The sequence below is a fragment of the Metopolophium dirhodum genome, chromosome 1 (genome assembly GCF_019925205.1).
Source record: "Metopolophium dirhodum isolate CAU chromosome 1, ASM1992520v1, whole genome shotgun sequence".
NCBI classification, from domain to species: Eukaryota; Metazoa; Arthropoda; class Insecta; order Hemiptera; family Aphididae; genus Metopolophium; species Metopolophium dirhodum.
The window spans coordinates 137,347,572-137,368,616 of record NC_083560.1 but is presented as its reverse complement, the minus strand read 5'-3'; the positions used below and the strand labels follow the sequence as shown (position 1 = coordinate 137,368,616).

Sequence of the window (21,045 nt, the reverse complement as noted above, 5' to 3'; positions counted from 1 at the left end):
TGGTTATAGTCGATATTAATCTTCTATAGTCGCATATTATATACATACATACACACATTCATCAGGTATCACAAAAACCCAAACATATTATAAAATTAAAGTCTTATTAAAATATATGTATATGCAGTATTCATATATATTTAGTTTATGTACATATTATATTCATACATACAACATCACAAACACACACACACACAACCAAACATATTATACAGCTTAGGTACATATCAATATATTAAGACACAAAAGTCATACTTACAAAATACATAGTCGCAACTACGTAGATGCATTTAAACATTCCAATTCATCTACTCTAAAAAGTATTTTCACCCCCGCTATCCCTCGTCAATTACTACTACAAAATTGTAATTTCTATTAAAATACATAGATCTAACTATTTTATACAGCTCAAAGGATTACTCGACAACATACACAAAATTATATATTTATGACACACAAAATTATGAATTTGTGTAACTAGTAGGTATACTGACTAAGGAGAATAGAGGATATAGACTCTGAGGGTCTTAGACGTCGTCTTTGAGTATATAGTTTGGTCACTAAATGCAAAAATTATACTATCTTATTTCGACTTCACCGTTTATATACCTACTACATTTATTTTAATGTTTGAAATAATACAACATTCAATCTAATATATTTGAATTAAACACAAATATGCTTTTACTTACACAGAGCGGAAAACCATTGGTAAAATTAACAAAGTCTTCTGTTCAACTTTCAACCATGAAATATGTACTCAAATAACAAGAATATTATTGATCTGAACATTTATTTGTTCATTTTATCAAAATAGTTTTAGTAAACTAACAAAGATTTTGTTGATCTGTGAAAATAATACAAGCGCAATTTAATATAGTATGCGGTTGCCCAACGAACCATGATAAAGTGTCTACTGAAATCACTATTAAAATCAGCTGAAAAATTGAACACTAGCGCTTGAATGTAATTTATAGTGGCTATAATATATTATAATACTTAAAAAAAAATAATAAGCTCGTAAATTATGGCTTATGCCTATATACACATCATGTCGCAATCAATATTCCAGCTGTCATAGGTCGTCGCCCGTCGGGCAACCACCATTGATAATATTTATTGCCAAAAAAATATTATTATCAATTGATAATTGTAGTAACTTATATTCTCTTCGGTCACCGTGTTTATTACTTATTAGATACATCTCGATGATTAGATATAATAAATGATATAAATGTTTCCCGTTACAGATCCACCCCCCGCCGGCCCGATAATTGATAAGCTTTCAATCGTGAATACAAGATATGACGTTCGGATTTTCCGTGATATGATATATAAAAATAGATACAAATATTATTGACTATTGTAAATTAACAGGGAAGTTATTCAATTTTTGTAAAATTAACAATTTATTTTTTTGATAAAACGAATAGTGTATTGGTGTGTGCGTTGTGCGCGTTGTATTATGAATTTATGTGCATTCATTTCTTTTTTGACTTTCGTCGTGACACTTTCTTAGTTTCTTATATACCTAATATCTTTACTGAATAGAGCTAATAGAAGTTAAACACGTAAGTACCTACTATAATAAATATTTAGAATGATAATTAACTATAATTTTTCCAAAATAAAAAGCAATTTGAAAACTAATTATTAGTCTATATAAGACCTTTGGTCTTGACGTTTTCAGTTTTGTCCTCTTGAAGTCTTGTACTGTATCATTGTATCTTCGATTTCATACTCTGTGTTTCTACTCTCTGTTGAACATATTACAAATTGAAATTTATTGTAAGTACTAACCATGTTATAATATTGTATTTAGCTTTACATTTCAGTATACATTTTGGGAACTATTACCCCATTACCATTTTGTATTGACAATTTTACACTCCATATCTCTGTTATATATTTGAACTTAAATGTTTTATAAGTAGGTTCTTACACTGTTAAGTAGGTACCTACTTAGGTTTAGATTTATGTAGGTATTTATTCATAGGTATACAATTAAACAACTAATTAGTCTGCAGTTATTTTTAAAGTAAATTAAATTTTTAAATTAACCAAGTTTCAAACAGTTTTTAAATTTAAAATAAAAAATGTTTTGTTATATTTGTGAAGTACATACACCAACAATGGCCTCACTAGTTACTCATTATAAAGTCATGCATTTACTTGGACCTTACAATACTTATGCATGTAAAGAAAACAATTGTTCTCAATCATTCCAAACATTGAGTAGTTTCAAAAAACATGTCTTAAAAAAACACATATATAATTCAAAAATAATGAAACTGAACAATGTCATAATAATAATTCATCTTAGTTGATAATGATGTTATTATGCATGCCATAAATATAGAGAATAATATATCAACTGATGATATTCTAGATGATGTTTCTCTAATACCTAATCAAAATATATTTGATATTAATAAAATTATTCAAATATTTCATTCATTAGCTGTACAATTTTCTCTTAATTTACATAATAATAATAACTTTTGTAAAAGTGATGTTCTTAATGTTCAAAATGATATAGAAGTTAAAATTATAAAACCCATATTTTATTTGTTAGAAAATATTATTCAAAATAGAATTAAAGACCCTTTGACCTTATCTATGTTCTCTAAAGTTACTTCAGCAATTTCTGATCCATTTAAATTTTGTAGAACTGAACATTTCTTAAATAATTGGTTAACTGCTAATGGTTTATTATGTGATAAACTTGAACAATTTACAATTGACAATGAAATAAATCTAGTATTTCATTCTAATGGTAAAACTTTATATGACGAACAAAATGCAAAAGGAATTTTAATGCCATTAAAATTTCAATTTAAAAAATATTTTGAGCAAAATAATAATCTTAATTTAGCACTTAATCGTTACGATAAATTAATACATCTTTCAGTCATAGATGAACACTGTACATTGTCCAACTTCATACAAGGTTCCTTATGGAAAGAAAAAATACTTTCTCATCAAAGTCAAATAGTAATGCCTTTTTTCGTGTACATAGATGATTTTGAAATAAATAACCCATTAGGCTCTTGTTTGGTAGTTACGTAAGCGACACCAACACTGTGATAAGCAGATGCCGCCTACCCGCTACTCTCGGTAACCGGATCAGCAGTTTTTCGTGCCCGCACCTAACCGTCGTCAGTGTGTGCGTTACCGTGAACCGTCTTACCGTTGTTTTTACGTTCTTTTTTACCTACGGCACGGACAAAGTGAAGGAATTAGTTTTGACCACCGGCACCTCCCCGTCACTTCATCTACCATGCACCTCACCGTCAATTCACCGTCACCCACACCTCACCGTCAATTCACCAGCATCCAGACACTTCATCGTCAATTAGCACCGGCATCAACGTCGTACCCGTTACGGTTTTTATTGAATTATATTCTATTATATTATTATTGTAACTTTGAATTATTGTAAAATTAGTTTTAAGAGCCCTACGCCGGCCGGCACATTTGTGTCCTTATATATTCGTAATTCTTTTTAAAAAATAGTAGTCCGCCGCTCGCGGCAAATCAAAATACAGTTGTCACCGTTTTTTTTAATCAAACCATACAGTCCACTAATCCAAGCTGATAGAACACTCTAAATCTATGTGTCATTCTATTTCTGCAGTTTATTACAGTTTCCCATTGAATGAACGTAGTTCAAAACTTGACCATATATTTTTAGCAGCTCTCATAAAATCCAAAGATCTAAAATCATTTGGAAATGAATTATGTTTCAAAAAATTAATCGATGAATTTAACTCTTCAGGGAAAGAAGGAATAATAATTAATACGCCTGATGGACCAAAACAAGTTTATTTTATTCTTGGATTAATAACTAGTGATAATTTAGGGCTAAATAGTGTATGTGATTTTAGTAAATCTTTTTCGACCAACTATTTCTGTAGATTTTGCAAAGCAAATAAAACTTTAACTCATTTTTTAACTGAAGAGGATCCAGCTTTACTGCGTGACAGCGATAACGATACTGCTGATGTAGAAAAAAATGATTTTTCACAAACAGGGATTAAGAAATTAAGTATTTTAAACCAAATAAATTTATTTCATGGGCTGGTGAATTAAGTGGGCAGAAGGGATCTCCACCTAGTTAAAAAAATAATAATAATAAAATTGTATGAATTTGTTTACAGGAAGTATATTTTATTCGAGATTTGGCAAGCAAGTGTCCGAAGGGGAAGTTATACTACAAATACTTTAACAAAATAAGGAACTTAAGAAGTCATGGATTGGTATCTCAAGTACCGAAAGATAACAAAAATGTTGTAAAACAAACAAGGGTTTGCGCAGAACTAGATAGCGAAATAAGTAATTCAATTTTGTTACTTGCTACTAATTTTTTTTTCAAAAACATTTTTATAATTAACAGCAGTCGAAAATGATGCTGAGGTAGCAACTCTTCTGAGCAGTTTAAAGCACGAAGACTTATCATGGCCAAACATAGAGACTATTTGGAAAAAAACTACAGGATACAGATTACAACACCTGAAAGCTACACATTTTTCTGCTGTAGATATTCAGAAAACTTGGCCTCAATATACAAAACCACTTGGATATAAACTTGTAAGTATAACTAATTCTTTAAAGATTAACTATTAGACATTTATGTTGAAAAATTCATTTTTATGCATTATTGTTCAATTTTAACTTCTTTTTTAATTGAATTTAAATCAAAATTATATAATTTTACTAATATGTAATTTTATTTTTCTCTATTTATTTTGTATCAGGATAATTGCACTAATTATTTTCATACATAATTAAATTCAACTTTGACTTGATGATACTTTAACAAAGGCAGTTTAAGCACACAATATTTAGAGCATTGCACAAGCAATATATTATTAAGGTGTGGGTGGCTTGTTGAACATTTACTTAAGTAATAGTATTAATTGCATGGATATTTTTTTACCCAGCCACACAGCCACCACCCACCCACCACTTTGGGTGGTTCAAATGAACCACCTTAAGTGTGTACTTTTCGGCGCCACTGGCACTGTGTGTATAATATTGTGATTGCGCTTTAACATTTTTAATTTTTTAATAATATTATCTCTTGAAGAATAATGATATTAATGTGGAGTAAAACTACTGCTACGTTTTAATTATTATTGTTATTTATTTTTTTAGATCGACATTGATTTTAAACGTTTGTATGGAAACAATGTATCAGACTTACTCACTACATTTGATGCATCATGCAACAAATTACTCCAAATATATTATGACTGAATAAAAGATGTGAACAGTAAAAAGCTACTTGAAGAACTGAAAAATTACATTAATGCATCAGAAAGTATGTACTAAGTACTTTTTAATGATTACTTTTTTATATTAATCACATTATTACTTTGATTTAGGTTCTAAATATTGTGTGATTATATATTTGATGCATGCATTATTTTTACCAACGTCCGAAAAATCTTCAATTGACTCAAATGGCAAAAAATGTTTGATAACATTTTCAATAAAGTACTCCCAAAATAGCTTTATCATGATATCGAACACAGCAATAGGAATGGAAGAAATGCTGAAGTTGAGAAAAAGCAGCAACAACCCCATACAGCCATGTTTATTAATTGCTGGCACAATACTGAATCATACCCAAATTTTAGTATATTTTGATGACGTAAAGTACAAGTTTTTTTCTGTTATTAAAGCTTTAGATATATGTTTTAAAATATACCATGTATTTAATGTTGAATATCCATTGGAATCTCAAAACGTTTGGTTATTTATTCAACGTTGTTTCTATGATTTAAAATTAAAATTTGATAAACCATGTCCTTTAGTTTATCAAATAATTTCAGAACTAAAATAAAAAAAAAGTATATTGTAGTACCTCTACTATTGTTTTATTATTATTATTTTTTTTTATAACTTTATCACTTAATACTTTATTACTTTATAACCTAACTTTCTAATATTGAATCAAAATAAAAATAAAATTTGTCATGCTCATTTTATTTATGTTTTTTCTTCTTCCTGTTTTATACTATTATATATTTGTATGCCTACCTACGTGTTAAAATGTATTATATACTATATATAATTTTAAAAAACCATCTATGCCTAATTTGTGTTGAAGATTTGGAGGGGAGGGGTTATAATTTTCTAAATCAAACACGTAGCTTTACTACTACCTATTTATAATTGCTACCTAATTAAGGGGACTAAGACCCCCTCCCAATTTAGGATTGTGAAAAATTAACCTGGTTTAAAATTTTATAGTTTCAAACAGCTTATTTATTGATTTAAATAAAAAGTATATACATTTAATAAATTTGTTTATTAATATAAAAAATTCCTTTTAAAAATTAAACATTGATTTTGTTAAATTAATTGTTAATATAACATGGTTTAATTGTTAAAACAACAAATTTTAACAACACTGCTGTTTAAAAATGTAATAAACTACTTTGTTTCATTAAACCGCCAATTTAGTGAAACAACAATGTAGTATGTTAATCTACCGATTAACAAAGTTTTAGTTTTGAAATTAACAATGATGCCTGTTGGCCCTATGTTAACAATGGATTTGTTGATTCAATTGGTATTATTATTAATTTGAACGAAGTTTTTCGTTCTGTGTACTTTTCATTTTAATATTTTAATTTTTGTGTAAAATAAAAACAACCGTCATGTTGTAAAGGAATAGCTTTACGTACTAATATAATATATATGTAGATAATCGATTCACGTATTAGTGTATAAGTATTATTCTACTCGGAGAGGCAGTTCTCCTTGAGTTGTTATGATCTCTTAGACGTAACCTCATAGTTGGAAACCACATTCTATTTTGACAAGCTAATCAAGGGGAGCGGCAACAACAAGTTACGAAGCGGCGGTTGCGAGAATAACAACTTATTGAACCAGCTACATCCACCTCAAGGACACCCTGTCCACGCGCAGGATTCATCAAAGGAACCGACATCATATACCTATGAAATATAAGTGTTTAATCAATAAAAACTTTTTATTTGAAATTATTTCCATAAAACATTGGCTTGCTTTATTGCCATTAATTAATTAATAATAGGTAAATAAAAACATATTTGATATATTATGTATCTATTACAATAGATATTGATATTAGTATATAGAGATACATATTATTATAATATAAACATGCTCTATTGCCATTACATAATTAATAAAAAAAAAATATATGCATACTAGCTATAGATAAATATATAGATGTAAATATATATTATATATTATATTATATAAATAAGAGTAAAAAATTGGCTCACTTAATGTAAAACAAAATATATACAATTTAGATCTATACATATATAATATATATGTAGATATAATATATAACAAATTATTTATAAGGGGATAAAAATTAAATCTGAGCCTGAAACACGGACTTCGTGTGACCTCTGATGAAATTGTTCTAAACAAATACAAATGTATTTAGGTATAGGGGTAACATTAAACGCCTGATAATGCTCATCAAAATAATTTGTTTGAAATAGTTGACATATTGCAAATGGTAGGTTGACATCTGTAATAAAAATATGTTTTATTAATCCAAACGATGGTAACATATCTTCAATTTCACAAGCATTTATCACTATACACATATTTTTACAATTAAATACAATATTTTTTATTTTTACCCAAGACACAAATATTATATTATCATTAGAGAAATCAAAATTATTAGTTATAAAATTAATATTACAATTATTATAAAACTGCAATGTTAACTCATTCAACTTTAAAACCCGTCCAACTTCCATATTTATTGTGTAAAAGTTATCATTTGAAGACAAAAAATTGTGAGACAGTTTTAATTGATGTTTAAGAGATAATGTATATTGTATATTTTTCCGGGAAGTAATTGCATGAGCAGTGTCTTTGAGCTCCTTATGCTTGGCTTCAAAGCGCATTGACCAGAAAAGGGCCAGTGGCTCAGATTTTTGAATTATAAATGGATAATGAACCATATGATGATGTTTGGGTTTGAGATTAGAGCGAAATAATCTTAAATATAATTGGTGATGTTCTGAAACTAGTGTATTAAGAAGTACTGAGTCAGATAATTTTACAGATTTACATAAAATAATATCTAGAATTTTTTTAGTATTTTGTATAATTCCCATAAATCTGACTCTTCTGGAATAAGATCCCCGATAATTAACCCTAAATATTGTGTAAAACATAGCATTTCCGATGCTGACATTCTGATTAATCCCTGACGACGAAGGTTTTCGGAAGATAATAATGTAGGTCTACTACGGATATCTAAAGAGCCGTAATTAAATGCTTCGATTCGATTGTTTAAAGTTTCAATAGAAAAGTAATTGAAATCAAAAATCATTAGTTTTAGAATCAAACCAATATCAAATTTACAAACCCCTTCCAACATATCGTGCATTATGTCTACACTGAAATTGTCTGATACTGTGAACGAAATTAAATCATTCCATACGCAACGCTCTTTGATTCCAGTGTAAGACAAGTCATTGAGAAGGAGATCAGAAGCATAATTAATTTTATTTCTCATCATGTCATTGAGTTGTTGAGTTTGTACATGACTAACTTGTTTTGGACATCTGCAAAATCTACATGGATATTTAGCTACAAATCTTTCCGAAAATCCTAATATGGAGTGAAGACCTAGATTATCTCCAAGAATTAAAGTTATTTTTACTTCTTTAGGTTCTAGTACAACAACACCATTACGAAGTCGATCATTTAGTGTATTTGCTATTACAATTTGATTTGGTTTAATCAATAATCCAACTTCATCTAAATGTTTAAACCGCAAATACTCTGTTTGAATATTACAAAAAGGGTCAGAGAGACTTGATAGCGCATTTGAAATTGAAGATAGGTCAGAAATAACATCAGTTATATTAGTTTTTGAAATACAATCATTTATTTTTGACTGTAGTATGGATATAAATGAGCTATTAAATTGTTTGATATTATCAAGAAGGGTATCAACTTTGTTCCTAGGAATCGAACTACAGCTATACCACTTTGAAGCCAATTGAATTGCATTTTTTGTTAATAATTTATTCAGAAAATCATCAGTTATAATTATATCACTAGTTTCATTGCTATTAACTGTACCAGATGTACATGTACCTTCTGTAAAATGACTTTCTAGTGGATTTAAAAGTGAACTATTGGGATCTATTAAATTAGTTGCAGTTAAAAGTGAATTTGTTTCTGAGGAAAATGAATGGCTATTTATATGTTTTTTAAAAGAGTTTAAACTACCAAAGGTTCTAAAACAATCAGGTTCTTTACATACAAACTCTTTTATAGTTTTCACATCATGAAAAATATTTAAATGTACAAATAAATGAACGGGAATTTGAAAATGTTCATTACATCCAAAACAAAGAGGCATTTAATTTTTTTTTTGATATGTTGTAGAATGAGAAACTTAATACTTACAATAACTAATTATTGATATCTTTAAGTAAACTTTTAACGGACAAAAATTGTTGATCGGATTTGCTAGCAGCTTGAATTCCATAAAAATATATTTGGAAGAAGTTCCACACTTGCTTAGCTTCTACCGGGTACTCCAAATTCAACGTGTGAAAACTCTTGAAGCACACATCAAATGCTTGTATCACCGTTTCAAGCTTAAAATATGTATCTTCAATAACTGCGTAGTATGCAATTTCTGGCGTAGTAGAAGAACCAACAATAACCACATATGGTTGCACAGTTAATCCAAGTGAAAAGGCTCTTTCAATTTTTGCGGAATTTAGCGATTTTAGTTTATTGACGTTCTAAGCAATAATGAAAATTTAGTTAATATTTAATAAACTTAATTAATAATTATACTAACAATTATGTTAACAATAAATGCAGCTTCCTGTTCTAATTTTGAAGGTTTGTGGGTTGTACGTGTTGATGATGAACTATTTATTTTTGTAATTACAGTGGACACAGGTTGAAATAAATGTGGCAGTATACTAAATGCAGCTAAATCATCATCACCTAATCAAATAAGATCAAAATAAATTATAAATTAAACATTGACAATTATTGTTAATAATATTATTTTAAATAACTAGTCTAGTTTAACTGGTGTGAAAAGCTGTTCTAATAATGATTCCTCATGAGAGCCCAAATAAGGTTTTTTTAATTTTCAACATTTTTTTTAAATGTTCTTTAAAACATTCAAATTTATTGAGCAATCCCATTTCCTTTGTAGGAAACAACTGAATAAAATCAATTTCAATCTAAAATAGATAAAAAACTAAGATAGGTAATAAAATTAATTAACCTAAATTATTTTAAAATTTTAACACTTGCCAGTAAATAACCAGTGGGTTTAGTCAAACCTGGAAAAAGTTTAATGTTATTTAAGGACTGGTTAAACCTAAAATTTGATGTTTCTTTCCAAAGTTTAACTAAAGTAGTTTCTGGTTGAATATTATTTTTTAACCAATTTATAGAATCTTCAAAATCTATGACATAAATTACATAAAATATTAATATTGTGTTAATACTTATGTTTAAAATATATAACTACCATGTTCGACAAAATTAGTATTGTTTTCTACTGTCTCAGAATGGCTTCTTTTTTTATTTAGAGTAATTCTTTTTATTTCTTTTTTTAAATGACAATATTTGTCATACAGTTTGCCTCTATTTGGAGTAATTCTGTCCCCTACTTTCAAATAAGGAATAAAATAAGTTTCCCAACTTTCAGTTGGGAACAACTCTTCAATGCCTTAAAAAATTAGATAATAGATATACTGTTGAATAAAAGTTCTTAGCATTAACACTAGGTACCATCAATGATATATAATATTATATAGAATAATATGAAAGATATCTAATATAATACCATATACTACATTTCAAAGTAATTTGCAATTTCAAATATATAATACCTTTTGCTAATTCCGTAAATAGAACCTTGTCAAGTTTTATTGTCTTTTGTATACAGTCTTAAATTCTAACCGATGATAATTTATTTCTCATTGATTGATTTAAATGACCGCATGAACCATAGAAACTTAAAACACACTTCCCATCATGATATTGTTTCAAAATATGTTTAATATTTGTGGTCGATGTTGATACTAATAATTAATACATTTATAAGAAATAAGAATACATAATATCATATATCATAAACTAGTAAATACTGTTGTATTCTAGTTAAAAATTATGGCTTTGAATTCCAATAATATATAATGTACCTAATCATAACTCAAATAAAATAAAAATAAAAAATAATAATATGTTAGGACCAAAATATTAATGTATATTAGTGTAACGAGAGTTGTTAAAGCTTTAAGTCATATTATGGTAAAATTTAAATTTGGTATTAAGTTAATAGGTAAAAATAACTATTATATAATATAATTCTGTTAATAATAATTTATGAATTCTAAGTTATAATAATTTGTAATTTAGATATCAGATAGTTATTTAAATATCAAAATGTATGAAATAAATTTTACCTGAAGAATATTCATTATGTTTTTTAATAATACTCGTGTTTGAAGACACTAATGCACTATCATTTAACGAAATTTCCTCCTCAACAACATTGCCGTCAAATGGTAATAATATATTATCTGTATCTGTTACTTCAAATTCCAAGTTGTCCCAATCAATCGCAGGGTGTTTTGGTTGTAATTCAATTTTTTGAACAGCCAAATTCTACAATATTAGAAGGGTTGTATGAGAAAATACAAGATACATTACATTTTTTCCTAAAAATAAATTTATCAGATAAACCTAAAACAATCTTTTCACATTCCCCCCCCCCCTCTTTTCTGAATATATAAAATAAAAAACTTCTTTAGGAGTTCATACTTTTAGATCTTTTAATTCTCCAAGTTTTTTTAAAAATACTGAGCGTTGACCAACCTTGGGAAACAATTGTGTGACCATAGTTTCAGTTAAACTTAACAATGCCATTTCATTTATTTCTTCATCTAAATAAAATATACAATTTATTATTTGAATAGGTACTTTATTAGAATAATGTTACTTTCTAAGCCTAATTTAAATTAAGCTTTTAATTATGGTAGGTACCTTTAAAAACTTCAATGATTTCTGTCGAGAATCCCCATTCTTTTAATTTTGATTCTGTATATAAATCCATAATATAACACTAAAAATAGATACATTTTATAAACCAAACATTCAAAATATTAAATATTACATATTATGTTTTCCTAATATTTGAAACTAAAACACTAACTTATCAATCCAAATGAGTAGGTGATGCCATTTAGACTGTAGTTATAATATAGCCATATAGGTAGCATAATATAAATAGGTACAATAAATGTTGCGTATAAAAGTCCGCGCCACGAGAGAACGCATACGGCGGCCGACCAAAACACGTGTTTTTTGCGCATTCCCACCACTTTACCAGCACGATAGCCACCCGTCGGAGCGCTTCGGAGCACATCGATTTTATCGGCAGGTGTATACACTGCGATTACAATAACAAAAACATTTTTTCATCAAGTCGTTTGTCGTTTACCGATTTTTGTTTGACGTGTCCTTTTTTTATTTTGCGCCCGTATTTTGTTTTTTTTTACTTGCCACAATGGATGAAGACAGTGGATCCAACGATATCTCACCGATGAAAAGAAATCCTCGTGGAAAAGTAAGATTTTTAAAACATTTATTTAAGAGTAATAATAAGACGTAATAATCAGGGCTAGGATTTGAATGCAACAGCATGTTTTTTTGTGACTTAATTGTTGATTTTGTCAGCAATGTCCACGAATCACCTCATGATGAGATAAGTCGTAGTGTTTTTATTTTGCATGTTTTTGCATATTTTGGATAAAATGCATATTAATGCATATATTGAATAAAATGAATATTATTGCATATTTCGATTATAAGAATGCGAAAAATGCATGTTTCATAGTATATTTTGTAATTAATATTTATAATTTAATATTAATATTTCGTATTTAATTCTACCTCTGCTGATTAAAGTATAAAATTTGATTTTTTTGTCAAACACATATCATTCATTTTCGAAAATTTAAAAAATATGTGATGTAGCATGTAACACATGTGGTGAATGTGAATTATAAATTTTTTTCTAAATTATTTTATTTTATTCCTTTCTTAATTATATTATATTAAGACAAACAGCCAACCACTGATGTATTTCAATAGATAAATATTTTTTTTGTAACTATAATTTTGTATTTATCTTATAAAAATTAAAATGCATATTTTTGCATATTTTGGTAAATAAAATGCATATTTTTACATTTTTTATTGCATACATATCCTAGTCCTGGTAATAATTATTAATTATAATAAAAATCTTAATCATTAGAATTAGCTATTCGAATATATTATATGAAAATATTTACTTTTCATTTATTTTCAATGCGTTTTTTTTAATGTTCAATAAATTAATATTTTTAGTTTATTGGTTCTCGTCAGAAATTGATGATTGTAAACCTCTACAAGGCTAAAATGGCGCAGCAAAAAAATGCAGACGGCCCAAAATTAAAATCCAAGGAGATAATCAAGATTATATTAGAAGACACTGGCATAGGGCAAAGGACAGTGAGTGTTACTCTATCGGAATACCGAAATAAAGGTAGTGTATCATCACCTAACAAAACCAAAGTCCGACCCACTGTTACGGAAAAAGTTGATGATTTTGATCAAGATGCCATTCGGAAAAAAGTCCACGAGTTTTGGCACAGGCGAGAAATTCCAACTCTAAAGAAAATTTTAACTGCAGTCAACAAAGATACAACATTACCAAATTTTTCAGAAACATCATTACGTAGACTTTTAAAACATCTTAATTTTGAGTATGTTCGAAAATCTCGTAATAGCGCTCTTATCGAGAGAATCGATATTGTATGTTGGCGTCGAAGGTACTTGCAGGCTATAAAAGAATACCGTCAGTTAGGTAGACCCATCTATTATCTGGATGAGACATGGGTGAATGCTGGTGAAACCACTTCGAAAACATGGGTCGATAAAACTGTCAATTCACCACGGGACGCATTTCATAGAGGACTAACGACGGGACAAAAGGAACCGTCCGGTAAAGGAAAACGTCTCATCGTGGTACACTAGGTAGGACGGCTTTGTTGTTGGTAGACTATTATGTTTTGAATCCAAAAAAAATACAGGCGATTACCACGATAAGATGAACGGTGATACCTTTTATGACTGGTTCGCAGGTCCGTTACATTAGCACCACCATATTCAAAATTCCAAAAAAAAAAATACACCAACGATTGTTATTTCATTTGTACACATTTGTAATCCGGATATAAACATTTGTACACCTCCCTAAATGCCCCAAAAAACAAAATTTCCGCGGTGGTGCTAATGTAACGTTACACCAGTACCCCACTTTTTGTACAGTCGACTTATGGACTCCAAAACGGTATCAACAATTGTTATTTCATTTGTACACATTTGTTATCCTGATATAAACATTGTACATCTCCCTAAATGCCCCAAAAAACCAAATTTCCGCGGTGGTGCTAATGTAACGTTACACCAGCACCCCACTTTTTGTACAGTCGACTTATGGACTCCAAAATGGTACCAACGATTGTTATTTCAATTGTACTTATGGTTGTCTATATTATGAATTTTAACCAACAATTAATAAACAGTTGTTTATTAATTAACATTCCTTTTTATTTAACTGCATAAGTTATTTAATATAAAATATATTTAAAATACAAAATTTTAATAAATTAATGAAACAGTGACATTCTTTTTTTTAATTACCTATTAATGAAAGTTTGCAATTTGAAAATACATTATTTTAAAATATATTAGCTTAAAAAATCAATAACAGGGCATAAAAAATGATATTCAATAAAAAAAATGGAAAATTAATAAATAAAACCAGGAAATCAGTTGAATAAAAAATCTTAATTGAAATAAAGTCTATTTGAATAAATAATCTATTTATAAATATAATTTATTAATAAAAAGTTGTAAATTGTATTAATTGTTTTCTTTATATTACCGTAGTTTGGGGTGACTTTGATAATTTTTACAACATTTTTTACACATAATAACTCATAACTTTTGTATACTTATAATTAAAAATCTAAAAATGGTATCGTTACTTCAAGTTTTATTTTGCCTTTAATTAGGTTAAGTAATATTTTAAAAAACGTAAGTAGTTTTTTAAATATATTTTTTTGAATGTTCCTATCATCTTAAACCACATGTGGGGTCACTTTGATGCCCCTATTTTTTTCTATGTTAAATTGATAGTACTGCATATAGACCAGTCAATCTAGACACACATAACATTTGGTTGAGTAGTTTAGAAGTTATTGCCTAAAATGTACAACGGGGTGACTTTGATAGGATTTTTAAATAATTAGGTTTTTTGTAATGATTAATATAAAATTACAATTTTTATTAAAACAAGACAAACTTTATTATATAATTTTTAAAAATAAAAAATAGGTATAAAACCATGAAAACGGTTATATAATGTACCATAAGGTATATTATAACGTTTGCTAGCAGCCAAAACTCATAGTTCGCCATTAACTATGGTCTTCAAGGCATCTTCTATTGTGGAATCTGCATAATTCCAATAGAGTCTGCACCGCAATTTTTTTTGTACTTACAAGCTACTATAAACCACAAAAAGTGCATACTAAAATGTATTTGCATTAGAGTCAAAGTCGCCGCAACACAATTATCAATCTCACCCTAAGATACTTATTATTATCATACTGAAGAGATATATTTTTTTAAATTGTAACGATAATTCAAATTTGTTCCATGCAGGTGTATCATTTGGACCACATTAATAAAAAACTAATTATATAATGTTTTAATTACTTTGCGGCGATATTTTGAGACCAACAGAAATTTGACGACTAACACGCACGTTAGTAAAATGTGATAATACAGATCGATGAATTTAAAAAGCTTGATTGTATTAACGATAAATATTATCACAATCTAACCACTCATAATTACTGATAATTATTTCCTCGGGAAGGCCACAACTGTCGAGGCTCGAGTATTCCTTTTGACGTTTGTAAAATACAATCAAAATAACCCGGCATCGTTTAAAATATATAAATAATATCTAATGTGAAATAAAATAACAAAAATCACGGACTATTCCGACGACGACTAACACGCGTATCGAACATTCGAATCAGTGAATACTTGTGTAATTAAAATTCTAGTTTCGGAAAATCTGACTAGACACAGTAATAACTAATAAGTATCTATATTAAATCAAAATCTCATATGAATTGGTTCGGAATTTTTAGCTGTGCGTTAATAGCTTAATGGTTAACAATCGTTGATACCGTTTTGGAGTCCATAAGTCGACTGTACAAAAAGTGGGGTGCTGGTGTAACGTTACATTAGCACCACTGCGGAAATTTGGTTTTTTGGGGCATTTGGGGAGGTGTACAAATGTTTATATCCGGATTACAAATGTGTACAAATGAAATAACAATCGTTGGTGTATTTTTTTTTTGGAATTTTGAATATGGTGGTGCTAATGTAACGGACCTCTGGTTCGCTAACATTTTACCGCTATTTCGTGAGAATGCAGTTATAGTGATGGACAACGCGTCGTATCATTCCGTGAAGAAGCACACGTTTCCGGTAAGATCTTGGAAAAAACAAGACATCATTGATTGGTTAACAGATAAAGGCGAGGTAACAGATCAAACAAAGGTCAAGGAACAACTGTTGGAACGGGTGCAAATTTTAAAACCACAGTTTAACGAATATGTAATAGACGAATTGGCGAAATCTGCAGATAAAACAGTATTTCGGTTACCCCCGTATCACTGTGAATTAAATCCTATAGAACTGGCATGGGCATCAGTGAAAAATTACGTAAAAATGAACAACAGCACTTTTAAAATGAATGACGTTAAGAAATTATTAGAAGAAGGAGTCGAACGGGTTACGCCAGATATGTGGAAGAACTATGTTGACCATATCATTAAGGTAGAAGAAAAATTCTGACAGGTAGATTTTATATCCAACGAATTGTTAGATGCTGAAGAGTCATACCACGTCCTTACAATTACGGGTGACACGAGTGATTCATTTTCCGACTCCGATTCAATAAATGATTAATTTGTAATTTGTAATTTTTGTATTTTTTAATTTTTTGTATTTTTATATTATGCACTGACAATGAATGATTAATTTGTAATTTTTGTATTTTTTAATTTTTTGTACTTTTATATTATGCACTGACAATGAATGATTCATTTTTAATTTTTAATTTTTTGGGATTTTGATCGGAGAATATTCCATAAAATAGGTCTTAATTTACTACAGGCAAAAAACTAAAAAATAATTATAATTTATGCGTAAATTATTACGCACAATTATTACGACACGGTGCGTGTTGCTATTGTATTACTTGAGCCGCTGTATGCAGAGACCAGTTGTCGCATGGTGGGGAGATTTGGCCTCGAGACGTTCGAACGCAATCATTTGAATGCGCGAGCTCGTATGCGTTCTCTCGTGGCACGGACTATAGATAGCATACCGAGTACTTAACGAGTAGGTACCAGTTACTACTGAATAGATAGATTTTGGTAATAACTAATAGGTACGAGGTAGGTATAGTAAAACAAATAAACTAACCTTAAGGCTCAAGTAGAAACTCACACTTTCTTCAAACAATTTGTTTTATAGTAGGTATTGTAGCCATGAAAGCCACGATTGTATGGTGACGTTAGTGGACTGTATATTTCGACATTTAAAATATTACGCTCGATTTTATTATCATTTATATTTTATTATAATTAAACACTTTTAATAATTAATATAAACCTTTAAGTTATAATATACATTTTGTGTTTATAAAGCGTAGGGGTATCAACTAGCGACGACTGTCGTGCACAAAAAAAAAAAAAACAATTACTACGTTCACTCATGTGAACGACGATATCTTATCTTTATACAAATAACATTACTGGACTCGACGGAGCACCATACGCGGTGGGGACACAACATACCGCCCCCCTTGAAACATTTTCAACACAAAAAAAAAATATAATTACATATGAGCGTGATACAAATTGTTTTACAATAACATAAACAATAAACACTAAATTGAATATAATATTAAATAATTCTCAAATCAAATTAATATATAATTATTGTAGGTACAAAAAAAAATATAGTTTCAAAATTTTGATCCCTAGCTGTAACATAATGTCCAACAAAGGAACATAATATATTCATATAAATCAATTGACTATTTATTTTCATTCCCGTCAAAAGGGAGGGGACACAATTTCCGTACTGCTCGTGTGATTGAACCCTTTTCCAACTTGACCTCAGCCGAACGAATGATTTCGTCAGGACCCCGTTGCACGCTTGTTACTCTACCCAATTTCCAATACAGGGGGGAAAGATTTTCGTCACGAACTAGGACCACAGTACCAATGTCTAATTTAGGCCCTTTCTCGACTGCCCACCTTTTCCTCTCCTGGAGTTGATTTAAATATTCCCGACTCCACTTTTTCCAAATGATTTGGGAATAATGGTTCAATCTACGCCATCGTGTCAATATGTTTATGTTGACATTCGCTATGTCAGGTTCGGGAATGGCTAATAGAGAGTCACCTATTAAGAAATGACCTGGCGTCAATACTGACAAGTCATTTGGATCGGTAGAAATAGGAGTAAGTGGACGGGAATTGAGACAGGCCTCAGTGCGAGTGAGTACAGTATACAGTTCTTCATACGTCAAATGAACATTGCCTAATGTTTTTTGAACTAGATTTTTCATTGATTTAACGGCTGCTTCCCATAATCCACCGAAATGCGGAGAACGCGGGGGTATAAATCTCCATTGGACTTCACTTTCTGATAGCACTTCCTCGACCTTCTTCTTATGTTGTTCTGTTTGGAATAAGTCGTACCACTCTTTTAATTTATGACTTGCACCAACAAAATTAGTTACATTATCCGAGTATATAGTTATACTCTTTCCGCGTCTATCAAAAAATCGATTTAGAGCACTAATAAATGCTTGCGTGGATAGGTCTCCGACTAATTCTATGTGTACGGCCTTAGTCGTAAAACATACAAAAATACATACATCACCCTTTAGTAAAGGCGCGTTACGGCGTATACTAGATTTAATTAAGAACGGTCCCGCGAAGTCGATTCCACATTTCAAAAACGGACGCGCTGGTTCAACGCGATCGGCAGGTAATTGACCCATAATTGGTTGTATTATGACCGGCTTATATCGAAAACATTTTACGCATCGATGTACCGTACTTCGAGCTATATTTCGACCATTTAATGGCCAATATAGTAAACGTATCGCTGATAAGGTGGCTTGTGGTCCACCGTGCATACATCGTTCGTGTTCACATTTGAACAATAAGCGCGTAAAATGATTATCTGCGGGCAAAACGATCGGATGCCGCTGATTAATGTCCATCATTGTAGCATTTTTCAAACGTCCTCCCACTCTTATTAAACCGTCGTCGTCTATGAAAGGGCACAATCGAAGTAATTTACTTGATGCTTTGACATTTTTTAATTTCATTAAATCTTGTATTTCGGAATAAAATTCTTTCTTTTGAATAGTATTTATTATTACGACACGGGCATTTTTAATTTCTTCCTTGCTAAGTGAACCAGTTAACCTTGACCCTTTATGTAATAAATTGTATTTATAGCGTAAACAATATGCTATTACGTGGAACAATCTGCTCATAGACGAATACTTATTTAAGACTGATAATAAAAGGTTGTCATTGTGTGAGTCGATACATACATTTGAAATAGTGATTTCTCGTAATTCAGGTATTACTAAATTCGACGTATTGTCGTTGTTATTACGTATCTGTTCGTCTCTAATTAGCCACTCAGGTCCAAACCACCATAATGACATTTGACTTAATTTCGATGGACAGCAACCGCGTGAAATAATATCGGCGGGATTCTCTTTAGTACAAACATGTGACCAATTTGTGATAGAAGTCCGCTCTTGTATTTCGCTGACCCGATGAGCTACGAATGTTGTCCATTTAGTTGAAGGAGAAGTAATCCAAGCTAGGACGATTTTTGAGTCGGACCAAAAATAACTTTTACTAATCTTCACATGTAATTTTGGAATTATTTTGCTCGCTAATCTTGCAAGTAAAAGTGCGGCACATAATTCAAGTCTAGGTAATGATATAATCTTTAATGGTGCGACCTTAGACTTAGCGCATATTAATTTCGAAGTGTGTACGCCGCTGGAGTTGGTGGTGCGTAAATACAAACAACAACCATATGCATCGATACTTGCGTCGGCAAATCCGTGAATTTGTATGTTTATGATATCGCCTTCGCATGTAATTTGCCGAGGCATCATTAAATTATTTAAAAGGCATAATGAGGTTCTATACATAATCCATTGTTCTTATGTCGCTCGGGAGCGGGTCGTCCCATTGTATTTTTAATCGCCACAATTGTTGCAACATTAACTTGGCCCGTATAATCGCGGGACCGACTAAACCTAACGGGTCGAATAGACATGCGATTTCAGATAATATTAATCGTTTTGTAATATGATTTATGGACGTGAAATTATTTGCCTTTACTTCGAATTGAAGTACTTTTAACTGAAGTTTACTTTTCATTGTTCGCAAAACGACGCTCGAGAGCTAGCAGTCGACGTTTTGCTATGTCATATGAGCTACCAAGACTTAATACGTTTTCACGGAACGGTAAACGTACAATGAATCGCCCACTAAACATTTGATGTTGCCTAACATCTCTGCGACGTACGTTTTGGGTTGCATACGGAACATCACATTTCTATGTTACTAGGACATTTTATGGATGTTTTCATTTAATTGTCACTTAACTATAAATGTATAACATATCAACAACGTTTCAAACTTAACTTATACGGAACATCGCATTTCAATGTCAATAGGTTGTTCTCGGGATGTTTAGCTTGTACGGATAAAAATCCACGTACATTTCACCAGCCCCCCCAAATTTAATTTTTGACATTTTTTTTTTGCAAAACATTAGTGTGCCATT

The 21,045-nt window shown here is 30.1% G+C and overlaps 3 protein-coding genes and 2 pseudogenes across 3 annotated transcripts; 3 read left to right on the top strand and 2 right to left on the bottom strand.

The window, feature by feature from the left end:
• Positions 1-2,619: 2,619 nt before the first annotated feature.
• On the top strand, positions 2,620-5,848 carry LOC132932629 (uncharacterized; annotated as a pseudogene).
• A 3,601-nt stretch (positions 5,849-9,449) lies between these two features.
• Positions 9,450-12,127, bottom strand: LOC132932510 (uncharacterized; annotated as a pseudogene).
• A 453-nt stretch (positions 12,128-12,580) lies between these two features.
• LOC132932628 (uncharacterized) lies at positions 12,581-14,094 on the top strand. Its single transcript, XM_060999004.1, has 2 exons — positions 12,581-12,640; positions 13,426-14,094. The coding sequence occupies exons 1-2, from the start codon at positions 12,581-12,583 to the stop codon at positions 14,092-14,094; spliced, it is 729 nt and encodes a 242-aa protein (XP_060854987.1).
• Positions 14,095-16,584: 2,490 nt separating this feature from the next.
• On the top strand, positions 16,585-16,998 carry LOC132932626 (uncharacterized protein C21orf140 homolog). The gene has a single exon (XM_060999003.1). It carries the CDS (start codon positions 16,585-16,587, stop codon positions 16,996-16,998), a length of 414 nt encoding a protein of 137 aa, XP_060854986.1.
• A 1,249-nt stretch (positions 16,999-18,247) lies between these two features.
• LOC132932625 (uncharacterized) lies at positions 18,248-20,365 on the bottom strand. The gene has a single exon (XM_060999002.1). The coding sequence runs from the start codon at positions 20,363-20,365 to the stop codon at positions 18,248-18,250; it is 2,118 nt and encodes a 705-aa protein (XP_060854985.1).
• Between the last annotated feature and the right edge of the window lie 680 nt (positions 20,366-21,045).

Coding starts and splice junctions, on each gene's coding strand:
- LOC132932628 (XM_060999004.1), top strand. CDS start 12,581: ATGGATGAAGACAGTGGATCCAACGATATCTCACCGATGAAAAGAAAT. Junction 12,641..13,425: donor AAAGAAATCCTCGTGGAAAA/GTAAGATTTTTA, acceptor TAATATTTTTAG/TTTATTGGTTCTCGTCAGAA.
- LOC132932626 (XM_060999003.1), top strand. CDS start 16,585: ATGGACAACGCGTCGTATCATTCCGTGAAGAAGCACACGTTTCCGGTA.
- LOC132932625 (XM_060999002.1), bottom strand. CDS start 20,365: ATGCCTCGGCAAATTACATGCGAAGGCGATATCATAAACATACAAATT.